Here is a 13936-nt window from a genome sequence, read left to right on the forward strand (position 1 = left end):
ACTGCTGTGTCATCAAAGAGGTTGAGTAAAGAAATTAGAAAGGCCCGTCTGTGTTGGCGATTTCCACGGATCATGGAGTAAAGATGTGAACACAAAGCGCTAGAGGACTCGTCTTGTCTGAAACCCCTCACAGGATCTTTTAGGCATGTGTTGATTGCCTGTTGTACCTGGTAGGACATCTTCATACCAGCCACTGCTTTCATCTGAAATCAATAAAAGGCTCATTTTTGTAATGGAAATTAAGAGTCAAGTTAAAACTATACTTTGAATATTATAAGCAGAGGCTAACTCCACTGTTTAGTTTTCTTACTTAAAATCATAAACTCATGGAACTCAAATGCTGTAAGGAACGTCAGAGATCATCTACTGCAACCCCCTTGTTTTATATAAGAAAAAATCAAGACCCAGAAAGCCATTACTGCCAAGATCACACTGTAGGGGCTAGAACCCAGGCATCCTTACTTTTAGTCCAGCACGCTTGCAGGACTATCACCTCTAGCTCAGTTTTAAGAGTTAATTTTAAATGAGAATAAAAAGCTTGGGGGACAAACTCAGTTGCATGTTTAGAAGTAAATACAGTAAAACCTTGGATTGTAACTTGCTCTGTGAGTGTTCTGCAAGATGAGCAAACTTTTTTTTTTTTAATGTTTATTTTTGACAGAGACACAAAGGGTGAGTGGGTGAGGGTCAGAGACAGAGGGAGACACAGAATCCAAAGCAGGCTCCAGGCTCTGAGCTGCCGGCACAGAGCCGGACGTGGGGCTCGAAGCCATGAACTACGATATCATAACCTGAGCTGCAGTTGGACGTGTAACTGACTGAGCCGCCCAGATGCCCTGAGCAAACATTTCTAATAAATTTTAACTTGATAAACGAACAATGTCTTGCAATACGAGTAGTACATGATGCCAAACATCGCATGATCACAACTGAGCCAATGGTTCTTCTGTCTCTCTCTCTCTCACTAAGGGATCGTGGGTGATCATCTCCCATGCTTGGATGCTCGGTCTCAGGCTTCGGTGTTTGGCAGAAATCAGTGATCTTTCAGAACGTTGGAAGGTGCCCACAACTGGCACTAGTGTATTTTTTGGTCACTTCAAAGCACCTATGGACAGTCCTTTGCTTTCCATACAACAGCAAGCCTAGGAATGCTTTGCTTCATTCTAGGTCAGGTTGCTTGCAGATAGACCCTTTTCCTCTGCTGTTTTATTGCCAGTTACATTACAATATATGACAAGAGTTCATTAATACCATACCGTAGTCAACATCCGTGTGAGTGTACACAATGTCTCCCATACAGAAAAAGATTCTAATGAGCCAACAGAGAGCAGTGATTCCGTTAGTGATAGTGAAAGTTGTCCTACACAATAACCCTCCTCTCTCGTCTCCTTCACACCAGCCACGAAGGTTTTCAAAGTAAGTGCAGGTTAATTTATTGTAATCATTTTATATGAATATTTTTGGGATGTGGAATGAATCATCTGAGTTTCCGTTATTTCTTATTGGGAAATTCACTTGGATATGCAAATGCTTTGGATTATAAGCATGGTTCTGGAACAAATTATGCTCGCAAACCAAGGTTTTACCGTACTAAGCAAAATATGTTATTCTAATACGAAGAGGGGCAGGACCTTTATCAACGAAATGGTATACCGAAGAAAGATGTTTAAATTTAGGTTATACAATTTAAAAATACATACATGAATGAATCCAGCATATTTTTTGTCGATTTCCACCAGTTGCTGATCAGCCTTGTTCCTCATAGCTGGTTCTGGGTCTGTTCCCATAGCAATTAAATATGGTACACACTAAAAATAAAAATAAAGAGTTTATAAGGCATCACAGTAGTAAAAGCTCTGTATGTCTCATGACATATGTTAAAACTTGCTATATAACTGGGATATATGAATTCGGCTTTATAGGCCTTCCTATAAATGTCATGTTTTAGTGTTCTTTTAAAAATGATTAATCTTCCCTTAGATTTACCTTAAAGGAAAAAAACAAAACAACAACAAAAAAAATGAAGCATCAGCAAAAATACTGATGAAAAGGAAACAATTTCTGTGTGAAGTAAAGGTTCTTTAATCATACATAAAGGGCTCCTACACTAAGAAGAATACCCACTTAAGATTATGATATATAATGCAAATGTATAATCCAGTAATTTTCCAAGCTTGACTGAATTTGCTATGTAAAGGTAATATAGGGCAAAATATACTTTGCCTTTCATACTCAAAACCAAAAAATATAAATTTTTTTGCAACACTGATATAGGGCTTCAATGATCAGACAGTTCGATAGCTAGTGTTCTGGTAACAGCCATATTTACTGGACTTCTAAGGTCAAGAAACACCAATACTATGTTAAGTGAATCTGAATCAGCAGTGAGGAGACCTGAAAACAAACAAACAAACAAACAAACAAACAGCTTAAAAAATGTCAACACAGCACTAACTGAAAAGGATGATCATGGATTAAACCCTGACTTGGGGGAAGAAAGTCCATAAAGAATATTACTGGCTCAGCTGGCAAAATCTGAAAATGGACTATATATTAGATAACACTGTATCAGGGTTAAATCTCATGAATTTGATGACTGCATTATGGTGTCATAAGAGAATGTCCTTGTTTGTTCTTAGAATTCATCAGTGTGTTTTATTTCAGGACACAGGGAAGAACAAAGCATACTCACATATAGCATATTTTAGAAGAAGTGCCACAAAAAACAGACAAAATAAAAATTTTAAAGGATACAGGCTTTTGGTTGTCTAGTAAATTCCCTTCTGTAGCTTATGGTACTCTCCTGAACATGTCAGACAGTTATACACTACTACGTCAGCATCAGCTGCCAATTCTCAGTGATGCTAATATATCTTTATTATGTCAGTTAGTCCTCACATCAGTGTGCTGAGGTATTAGGTAGGTGGTATTACCTCCAACTTACAGATGAAGGAACTGAGCTTAGGTAATACGATTTACTTTTCTATGGACTTACAATACACCCTGTTAACAGATAATACTCTGAACCCCAGTTAACTCTCTTGACATTACAGGCTATTGGTTCTTAGGGATAAGAGTCAATATGGATTAAAACAAACCATCCCTACTTAGAAAACTGATTCCAAGTACATATTCTACCAATGTAAACTGGAAATGTGTTCGATAAAGACAATATTATGAACATATGGGTATTTTACAGTAACGACAACCTAGGAGATGGATTCTTTTTTATCCTGAATGGATAAAAAATTAACAACTAAGATGAATAAAGAACTAGTATTGTATAATCACAATGTCATCAAATGGTAACAAATCTGGTTCTTTCAGTAAGTGCTGCCACTATCAAACAGACTCACCTGAACTGGATGGATAAGACCCTGGTTTAGCGTCAATGCAATGACATTCAGGGCAAAGTGGCGTACACTTGACTGGGTGTGAAAAAACGCCTCAAGCACCTGTTTGAGGTAAAGCTGCATGATGGAACTACTCATCCCTGAGGACACATCACCCATTTCTTTTAGATCTTCCTGTTTTGCAACTTTCTTCCCTGCAAAAGGAAGTAAACATATTAAGAACATGTGTATCAACTTTACGAATTACACCAAATTAGGCCACAGCCAAAAGTACAAAATTATAGGTAGTACTCTGGCTCAATGGCTCTTAATCTTTTGTGTGTGTGTGTGTGTGTGTGTGTGTGTGTGTGTGCGCGCGCGCGCCTCTGTGAGAGGCACCTGATGAGAATTACAACCCCTATCCTCCTGCAAAATGTTAATATATGAACATGTGTTGTTACATCATATAATACATATTATGTATACACATTACACATGTATATAGATACATTCGTATCTATCATATAACAGATAAGGAAATTCAGGTGTCTGGATTAAAAGAGTCGGACAGTATTCTAACTCTAGCCACAATGTGAAATTTAAAAATACATCTTCACTTACAGTCTCTGTCTGCTTGTTGCATACGTGTATCCTCTTCTTGTAAGTAGGTCTGGAGGTTTTTTAACACTTGTATTTTTAAATTTACTGAGGAGTTCTTATCAGATAAAATGTTATTATATAGATTTTTCACCTCTTGCTCAAACATTAGACTTGGATGCTGAATAAAGGCAAATCCTAAAGAGACAAAAAAAATGTCTTGACATATTCATATTAAAATTAAATGTAATACTTAATGAAAATGTTTATAATTTATATGAAAGAGCTCCTTTTCAAACATTAAAACTTAAAATGACCAGAAGAATATATGCTAGTGGCCTTACCCAGAGAAGTATTAGAGCAGGTACTTCTTTCCCCATGAATTAAAAACAAGAAATTGCATTTCAAAGGAGAATTTCACACAAGAGGAAACCTTGAGGAGGGAGCAGGGCCTAGTGGCTAGGGGAGTGGATTAGGAGTCAGGTGTCTTGGGTTCTATTCCTGGTCCACCACTGACTTGTAGTGTGACCTTGGGTGAGTCACATAATCTCTCTGTGCCTCAATTCTCCATCTGTAAAATGGGGACAATAATATTTACCACCCACCTACCTCAAAGGGACGTTATCAGGATTTAAGAGGTAACGTCTGTAAACATTTTTTAGATCCCTAGAAGGTACTACATTGGCATTATTAAATAAATAAATAAATAAATAAATAAATAAATAAATAAATGTGTGTGTATATATAGATCCATTTGATGAAACAGAAAAATTCTAAAATAAACTAGAGCTAATAATATCTTCCATTTATTTTTATGGCATTATAATGAAGCCACAATGCTGAATTCTATAACCATAAGTTGATAAGTAGCAAAATAATACTATTCATGTTTATTTGTACAAAACACTTATTTATGTAAGACAAGATGAAGATCCTTAATGATAGCAAGTATTATTGATGCCAAATACAAACTAAACTCAAAGCATAGAGTGATCAGATAACTAGTCCAAGGTCACACAAGCAAGATGTCATTTATTAACTGGTCTAGAGGTAGTATTTTGTAGACAGTGCTACTTCTTCAAGTTGAAATTTGCTATTTGTTCTCTGGATTAACACTGTAAGTTTACCCACTTCCTATAACATATGTCCAGACTTAATATTCAAAGGTACACATTTGGCTTGAAGTTAACACTATTTCAATAGAACTTCCCTAAAGTAAGTGATATCTGAATTTTTAGTTGATTTGCTATGAAAGGGATGAAGGAGGACTAAGATTCTAAGATTTAAGTTTATTTAAAGAAATCAGTAAACATTTAATAAGGTTTGGGTAACTAAAATTTTATTTCTCATTTTTGTTCAAAAGACTAATATGTACCACTGTTCATGCATATTAAATTATAAACATTGTTAATGCTACCAAAATAAAATTTCTCTGATGAACAGAGTAGTTACATGACTTGCTCAAGGTCACCTAGAAAGTCACTGGCTGAGCCAAGAATGGAACCCAGGTGTCTTAATCCCCAATCCTATAGTCTATATACCAAATCCTACTGTGAGTAGAAACATACTTAAATAAAAAAAGTGTAGACTCACAATATTTCCAAATTTGCTCAACCTCTCAAACAACTAAAATTATAAAGAAATTTAGACGTAACTTACCTAGACCAATGATGGCTTTTGTTTGTACTTCTTCATCTGAATGTTTTGTAAAATACATCAGTAATTCAAGTACTTTATCCTTTATGTTAACCTAAGGGAAATAAAAAAACACTTTAATGTGTATGAAGAAGAGTAACTTCTCTCAGTTTTCAATTATAAAAGAAAAAGCCTAAAAGCAAACAATGAGAATTTCTGCATGTGAACTTTACTGAAGAATAAATCACAAGTTTATAAATCCATAAATTTTAGAATGGTGACATTCAAAATAGAAGTGTGTGACAAAGAAGCTTGTGTAAAATGCAAATTAATGTACTGCTCCTTCATTGAGGAAGTTAAAAAAAAAAAAAGTCAGCTGCTTAACCCAGTGTGTCTACTGTTACAAAGCTGATATAACTTGTGTAAGCTTCTTATGACAAATCAGTAACAAACAGCTGGTTGATCAGAGGCTAGTCTGAGGACCAGGTTTTGGGTAGCACTGCTTCAGAATTCTCATTAAACCAGACTACTATAAAGCTGCTTTCATCCTGGGTCATTAGTAATTTTCAGTTCACAGGGTCACACAGTCCTATTTTTTTATAGCATACTAAGTAATTAATATTAGAATCGTACCTTACTGTTGCCTTTAAAATCTTCTAGATCAAAATCAAAATGCCGACATAGTGCTCCAACAGTGAAAAGGGATCTAAGAAGTGCTGGTTTGTTTGTCAGAAGTGAAGTGTTATTTGGATCCTCCTGGTGCTGACTTTTTAATTTTGAAATGGCACCTAATAAAGATAAGTAATGTTGAATTATCTTCAAATAATTATTGCTAAGTTGTTAGAGTTAAATTTTACTGATGTTCTTAAGAGTCACACACATCTAGAATTATGACAGAATACCTTACAGCCTAAAAGAATTAATATAAGAAAAAAATGGTATTTAAATTTTATTTTACATAGTGGGCAGAAAACGGACCAATAGTTACTTATGAGGTAAATTACTGAAGTGATTATATTTAGTTATTAAGGAAATACAAAAGATACTAGAAAATATTGCTTCTGAGACAATCACACCTCTTAACAATTCACTTGATGCTGTCTTTATCAGATGTGTTTTTAAATTTTTTTCAACGTTTATTTGAGACAGAGACAGACCATGAATGGGGGAGGGTCAGAGAGAGAGGGAGACACGGAATCTGAAACAGACTCCAGGCTCTGAGCTGTCAGAACAGAGCCTGATGCGGGGCTTGAACTCACGGACTGCGAGATCATGACCTGAGCCGAAGTTGTACGCTTAACTGATATCAGATGTGTTTTTAAAAAGGAGCTAGACGCACTACAGGATCCATCAGAATAATTTCAAAGCCCAGGCACTGAACTTACCATAGTATCTATTGAAACAGGCCCACACAAATTTAAAATTTTGTGTCACTTTATTTACAACTGCTCCCAGACAGCTCACACAATGTTGCACTACCTAAAAGATAACAAAATGTTACCATTTAGGCAAGAGTTAAAGACAAAAGTAAACCATATGATTTAGCTAGCATTTGTGAATTTTATACTAATCAATAGAGATGGTACACTGAATACTTACAGTCATGCCATATTTGATGATAAGCTTCATTAAATCTTCTTCAATAGTAGCAAGGAAAGTTTCACTTGGATGCTCCATCAGTGGTACAACCAGCTCCAGGATTTTTGCAACATTGCAGATAACCATGAAATCATTTTGTGTCTACAAGGATAAAATCAGTGTTTTATGAATATCAGAGTCTGACAAGAAAGTTTATACACTTTTATGAATTTGAGGGTTGAGGTATTATGAATGTCAAGTTTCAGTAAAAAAAAAAAAAAAAAAAAAAAGACTACCAGATGCTTTTCTTTTAATGTTTATTTTGAGAGAGAGAGAGAGAGAGAGAGAGAGAGAGAGAGAATGAGTGAGTGGGGCAGGGATGGCGGCAGGGGAGGGAGGGAGAGGGAAAAAGAGAATCCCAAGCAAGTTCTGTGCTGTCAGCGCACAGCCTAATTCAGGGCTTGATCTCATGAACTGTGAGATCATGACCTGACATGAAACCAAAAGCCGGACACTTAACTGAGCCACCCAGGTGTCCCAAAAAAAGACTTAAAAAGTTTTTTTAATCTACGTAAGGAAGAGCATAAGCCAGTATCAGGAACCTGGATTCTAGCTCTGCCACTAAGTTACCATGTAACCTTTCAGTCACTTAATCACAATGGTACAGTTATTCTTTTTTTCCCCGAAAACGTTAACACAAGCCAATTCTGAACAAAGATGTTTAACTCTTAACTGAGTATTTTACCAAGACTGATACTGTTTTTTCAGATCAGTATTTTTCAAACTGGAGTATGTTAACTTAGTAGTTCTCAACTGGAGGTGAGTGTGTCCCCATGCGATATCTGGCAATGTCTGGAGACATTTTTGTTGCCCCAAGAGGGGAGTCGGGGGGTACTACTGGCATCCAGTGGACAGAGGCCAAGGATGCTGACAAACATCCTGTAATGCTCAGAACAGTTCTTGACAACAAAGAATAATAATCCAGTCCTAAATGTCAATTGTGCTCAGGTTGAGAAGTCTTCTGTTAACCCTTTTTATGACAGATGAAAATACAGAATCCCAGAACTAGATATGACTTCTTTATTTTAAAATTTGAAAAATTAAATTTTAATATTAAAAAAGTTTAAAACTTTTATTAAAAACTAGACAGTTTAAAAAATAGGCAGAATATTTTAAAAAACCAAAAGTTTATTAAAGAATTTATAATAAAGTCTCTTTCCAAAAAAAAAAAAAATCTCTTTCCCATCCCCCTATCCTCTTGTTACCCAGCACCCCTGCCCGAAGGCAACCAGTTACTAGTTATTTTTGTGAAGTAAGACATTCAATATGTTTTTATTTAGTCAAGTTAATCACTCTTTATTCTTAGCAACAGGTTACTGACATTCATTTTGAACTTTTTTGAGCTGATTAACATGTGCCCACCTGACATTCATCCATCCTCTCATCATACCCATAGGATTAAGTAAAAAAAATAAGTAAGATGAGTACTTCTAAGTAGCACAGAAACCTTATGAATATCAGTTCCTTGCTGTCTCCCACTCCCATGTGCTTTAAGCAACAAGGGATGAGTTACAGTGGGTCTAGGGAACGAAGAGTTTTTGTCAAAATAAATTCATCTGAGAATCACAGCTAAAATTTTACTTTGAATTACTCTTATCAGCCTAGAAAATCAAGTAAAAGAAGTATCTTAAAATCTAGAAGAAAAATTTAAAGACGGAAATCGTGAAGGAAAAGAACAAAAGAACATAATATGAAGATAAATATCTGAAATGATTATAACATAAGATGTTTCAACATCTAAAAAATTTAGACTAAAGAGTTTCCAAAAAAAGGAAAGAAAAAAAGCCCCACCAATTCAAAGGTAAAATGGTCAAATGACATATAAATATACATGTACACATACAGTCAAATCACAGATAATTAAGTACAATTGGTTAATATCATAAAAAAGATGCTCAATCTTCTTGGAAATCAAGGAAGGGAAAATGAAGCAAAATGAACTATTGCTTTGCACCTGACTGGCAAAGAGTGTAAAAATGACACAGATGGTCCTTCACTGGTTTCCAAAGAGGCTCTAAAACAAGTCCACCAGCAATCAGGAAAAATCTATTAAAAACCCAAAACCAGAACCAAAAGAACATTCCCTTAATCTAGCAAGTCCATCCTGTAGGATGTATCCCAAAGAATAAAAAGCACCAGTATTTAAAGGTATATGAATAGGAATGTTTGCTAAGGAATTGTTTTGTAGTCCCTATCAATAGGAAACAATGTAAATATCTGCCAAATTGGGAAATGGTTAAATGTATCATAGAATATCCATAAAATGGATAATCTATCCACATACAATACGTATATGTATGATAGGTATATAACATAATCGGATTCTTTAAAGTTTATTTATTTTGAGAGAGTCAGAGAGCATGAGCAGAAGAGGGGCAGAGGGAGAGGGAGGGAGAGAGAATCCCAAGCAGGCTCTGCACCTTCAGCCCAGAGCCCGACACAGGGCTGGATCCCATGAATCATGAGATCATGACCTGAGCCGAAATCAAGAGTCTGACCCTTAACTATCTGAACCACCTAGGCACTCCATAACCTGATTTTTAAAAACCCAGTCAACCAGTTATATATGTGTGCACGTGCACAATTACAGAAGCATGGATATAGTATGTAGGATAATCCAGGTTGTTTCTCCTGAGGTGAAGAAGAATAAAGATGGAGGTAGGGTACAAAAAACAAACATTTAAATGTGTCTAACACATAGGAGATGGCCTTATTTATATAAAAACTTCATGTGTGTGTATAAAACGTTCTAACATTCATCCTTCCTTTTGGCATACCTACAGGGTCAAATAAAAAATATATTTATAGATCCTTTTGTAGTTCATAAGTGTGATGATTGGGTGTTCATGCTATTATGTGAAATGTGCCTCTCAAACCTTGTTACGACCTTGGCACATTACCCATCTGACATGATAAAAAGAACATTTATGTATGTCTGCATGTGAGTGTGCGCACTCGCACTCGCACACACACACACACACACACAGAGATTACACAAAATGTTTTCAAAGTAATCTTGCTAAAAAAAAAAAAAATACTGATTCAAACAAGGGCCATTTATGCAAGTTTCGTTATAGTCCTAGAAGCAAACAGACATGGGGTTGAATTCTAGCTTTGGGACTGGTCAGCTGTGTGATACTGGGCTAGTTATTTATATTCTCAAAGCTTCAGTTCCTTATCTGTAAAGCTGAGATAATAATGATAACACTTCACAAGGTAAATGATATAATGTACGTAAAATTTTTCACTGTATTTGGCACTGTGTTCAATAAATATTAGCCATTATTATTGGCCATAGAATACATATTAATCAATTTATTTCTGAATTTAATACAAACCCTAAAGATAGAATTAGGGTCTCAGAAATTATTATAATGTTGTTTTTATACATATTTATCTTCTGGTTCTTAAAATTTCTCAGGACATCCTGAGGTTTTTCATCTAGAACTTCCTAATTTAGATCACCAGAAAACCCGACCACAGCAGCAAAACAAATCTTGTAGAGAAAACAGTTAAAATTAGCTCCTTAGGAACACTGGGGACATGGTAAGTAAAAGAAACTTTACATTTTAAAGTTTTTAGAATATTTCAAAATTTAGTGTTTGTAACAAGCCATTTAACTCACCATGCTGTCATATAAACTGTTGGATTATTTTATATAAGCAATGTTTTATTTGATTTTCACATTTTATCTTAGAATAACAGAGTATGTGCAATATTAATTTAATACAGCCACCTAACATCTCTGATATACTAGATTTTCCATATTCAACCTACTGATGTATTAGAAAATAAATATACTCAAAATATATTGAAATGACAAATGAAAAGCAAATTCAGAATCTAAAAGAGTAAATTTCTGAGTGAGAGGAACTCTGCCTCATTCACTCTTGAGGTCTTAACAATAGTTACAACATTTAGGAAGCATTTAATAAGCATTTAACTTGAGGAGCTTATGGAGAAATGAAGTCAGAACTTCATTTTTAATATATCAGAAAAATGATGTCTTATATAACTTGCCACAAATATTAGAACATATATTTGAGTACATGACACAGTCGATCATTTAAAATGTGGATGACACAATGTGAATTCTAAATTTAAAATACTACATGGTAAGACATAAAAAAAGAGGACAGCTCTATACTTACACTACATTTAGTGGTAAGGTATGGCTGCATAGTCATGGCATGCTTAACCATGAGCTGAGGTCTTATTTTGCTGAATAAGAACAAAGTGGTTATGCAAGCTACCAATCTTCCAGAATTCACACCTTTATTGTCAGAGTCTGGAAAAACAGAGAAATAAGATACTAAAATACGACAAGGCAGTGGAAATTATACAGATTATTTAAATTACTCAATATTATCCCCTGAACTGATTCAGTACATACTTCAATAAAAGATTAGCATTTCTTATGATACTAGACTTCCTACATTTTTTTTTTATTATACATATTACATACATTAAGAATAAAAGACCAAAGAGGCTCCACTATGCAAGGCAAATTTTACACTGAGTGGTGGAGGACTGAAGTTAAAAAAAATAGAATGAGTTAAGAAGTTTAGGAATGGGCTTTTGGGAATAAACATGGTGTTTCTTATATCTAAAAATGGATGGAAGTCAGTATGGGCAAGTTAGCAAAGCAGGACAAAAGCAATTTAGCTGAGGTGATACCGTGTTTGAAGGCACTGGGAAAAAAAGCAAAGCTGCAGCGGGAGAAGAATGTTAAAAGACTGGAGTGACAAATTAAGAAGCTGGACTAGGGCTACATCAGAAAGGTAAACCCACTGCTGCTCCAGTGGGAGAAAAATGCTGTTAGTTAGGAGATACAATGGTTCTTAGGAGGCAAATTAGTTTTTAGAAGAGATTAACAATTTTCAACATTAAGTGACAACAGTATCACCCTTAAAATCTAGGAGAGGCAAAAATAAGGGAAACAGAACTAGGAGATAAAAAGAAAAAGAGGTACACATGGAAAATGAAAAAAAAAGTTAAAGAAAAAAAAGGCATAAAAATATAAAGGATACCAACAATTTCCTTAGGTGCCATCATGGTACCTCTGCAAGAGGCAACTGGCCCCCAATTCTGGAGGATGACCAAGGCTGACTATTGTTCCTCATCAATGTACATTAGGAGATGGGAAGTAATGTTAGTCTTGGGTGCTTTAAGTAAGAGATTATCAATTATAGCTTTTACAGTTTTATATATTTACTTATAATCTGATTAATAGCTTCAGATTTGTGACTGTTAAATAATGTAATAGATAATATAAAATATTAAGCATTTAAGGAATTTGTCAATTTAAAAAATATTAGCTGCTTTATCTAGCTCAAGATTAAGCACATTTTACATAACAATTATAAATGATATTAGGAATGTACTACAAATCTTTTAAAAACATTTTTATAATAGTTAAAATAGTTTCATTTTGAGAGAAAGTTTTTTATCATTTAAAAGATACCGAACAGTTTTAGGATGAGTGCAACTAACTAAATACATATTAGCCCCTGGACTTTTACGTCTGTACAACATGACATCTAAAAGATATGTAGAAGAGATGAGGCCTAGGCTTTTATTATACTGCTCTAGGTAATCTTAGTTAACCTAAACAATATAATCTAGGATGTAACACCAAATGAACAACAACACAAAAAAAAAACCAACCAAACAAAAAAAACCCACCTTCATTTAAAAGTGAAGTAGTTAATTATTAGGCTAAGCAGAACCAGAGGCAAAATTGAGAAATGTGCCCAAAGTATTTTAAAATATCTTATAAAATCAACTTAATGACCAATATATAAAATGTCTTACCAGCTAGAGATTCCTCATATTTAAGAATGTGCTCAACTAGGTTATCAACAAGTTGAGTACAAGCTTTCTTCACAGGTTTATATGAGGAATCCTCTTCGGACTTCAACAACTATATATGTATATATATAAAAAAAAAAATCCCAGTATAATTATTCATTAGGCAATAATAATATAAACGCATTAAATGTGTCCATAAGTAATAAGCTTTTCAATTTGTCATTAACAATATGGAAAATGCAAATAAACAAAAATATATAGCAAATGTTTTAAAGTATCTTAAAACCAGTAATTTATAAATACTTTCAAGCGATGTTAGTATGGAGTATTTAAATTGCTGTGTGTAGGAACTGAGGTACGATATGAGAGAAATGAGAAAGGTGACCTTCCTTAATGCCCAATGCTAGTTGAAATATTTTAAAGAATTAGAATTCTACTCCTCATTATTTCAAATCCTTTGATATCTCAAAAAAGTAAGAGTTAATTATACTTTCTATATAATTATAACGTCATCTGAATTGCATCTTAAATTTTAAAATTTTAAAATTATAAAACATAAGGCTAGATTTCTTTTCTGTATTATCCTTTGCCAAACTATTAATAAACAATGTTAGAAAAGTGTTGGGAATGATGAGATGAGGAGAAAAGATCGGTCTAACTATGGCCAAAAAGTAAAACCAATTCAAACTTTTACAATCACAGGTCAGTTGTAAAGTCATCTAAGGTATATGTTTTCTTAATACAGATTAGCAAATACAACTTTGGGCTATAAAGAAGTTGAAGTGTATATGTGATTTTCATGAAGAGTTCCAGTGCTGTCCAATATAACTTGCTGCAGTGATGGAAATGTTCTGTATCTGTGCTGTCCAATATGGTTGCCACAAGACAAATGCAGCTACTGAACACATGAAATGTGGCTCGTA

General features: G+C 34.5%; 1 protein-coding gene and 1 non-coding gene across 2 annotated transcripts in view; one reads left to right on the forward strand and one right to left on the reverse strand.

Annotated features, from left to right (window-relative positions):
• NIPBL (NIPBL cohesin loading factor) overlaps window positions 1-13936 on the reverse strand; it is a 201482-nt gene that overhangs the window by 11673 nt on the left and 175873 nt on the right. Inside the window, 10 exon segments of the mRNA XM_043599796.1 lie at window positions 3-203; window positions 1701-1808; window positions 3357-3547; window positions 3954-4127; window positions 5589-5679; window positions 6198-6352; window positions 6950-7043; window positions 7164-7304; window positions 11354-11490; window positions 13017-13125. Coding sequence (XP_043455731.1) covers window positions 3-203; window positions 1701-1808; window positions 3357-3547; window positions 3954-4127; window positions 5589-5679; window positions 6198-6352; window positions 6950-7043; window positions 7164-7304; window positions 11354-11490; window positions 13017-13125 — 1401 coding nt within the window.
• LOC122496835 lies at window positions 10011-10112 on the forward strand. Its single transcript, XR_006300960.1, has one exon. It is a non-coding gene; the product is annotated as a small nucleolar RNA U13 (small nucleolar RNA).

Source organism: Prionailurus bengalensis, chromosome A1 (assembly GCF_016509475.1).
Source record: "Prionailurus bengalensis isolate Pbe53 chromosome A1, Fcat_Pben_1.1_paternal_pri, whole genome shotgun sequence".
NCBI classification, from domain to species: domain Eukaryota; kingdom Metazoa; phylum Chordata; class Mammalia; order Carnivora; family Felidae; genus Prionailurus; species Prionailurus bengalensis.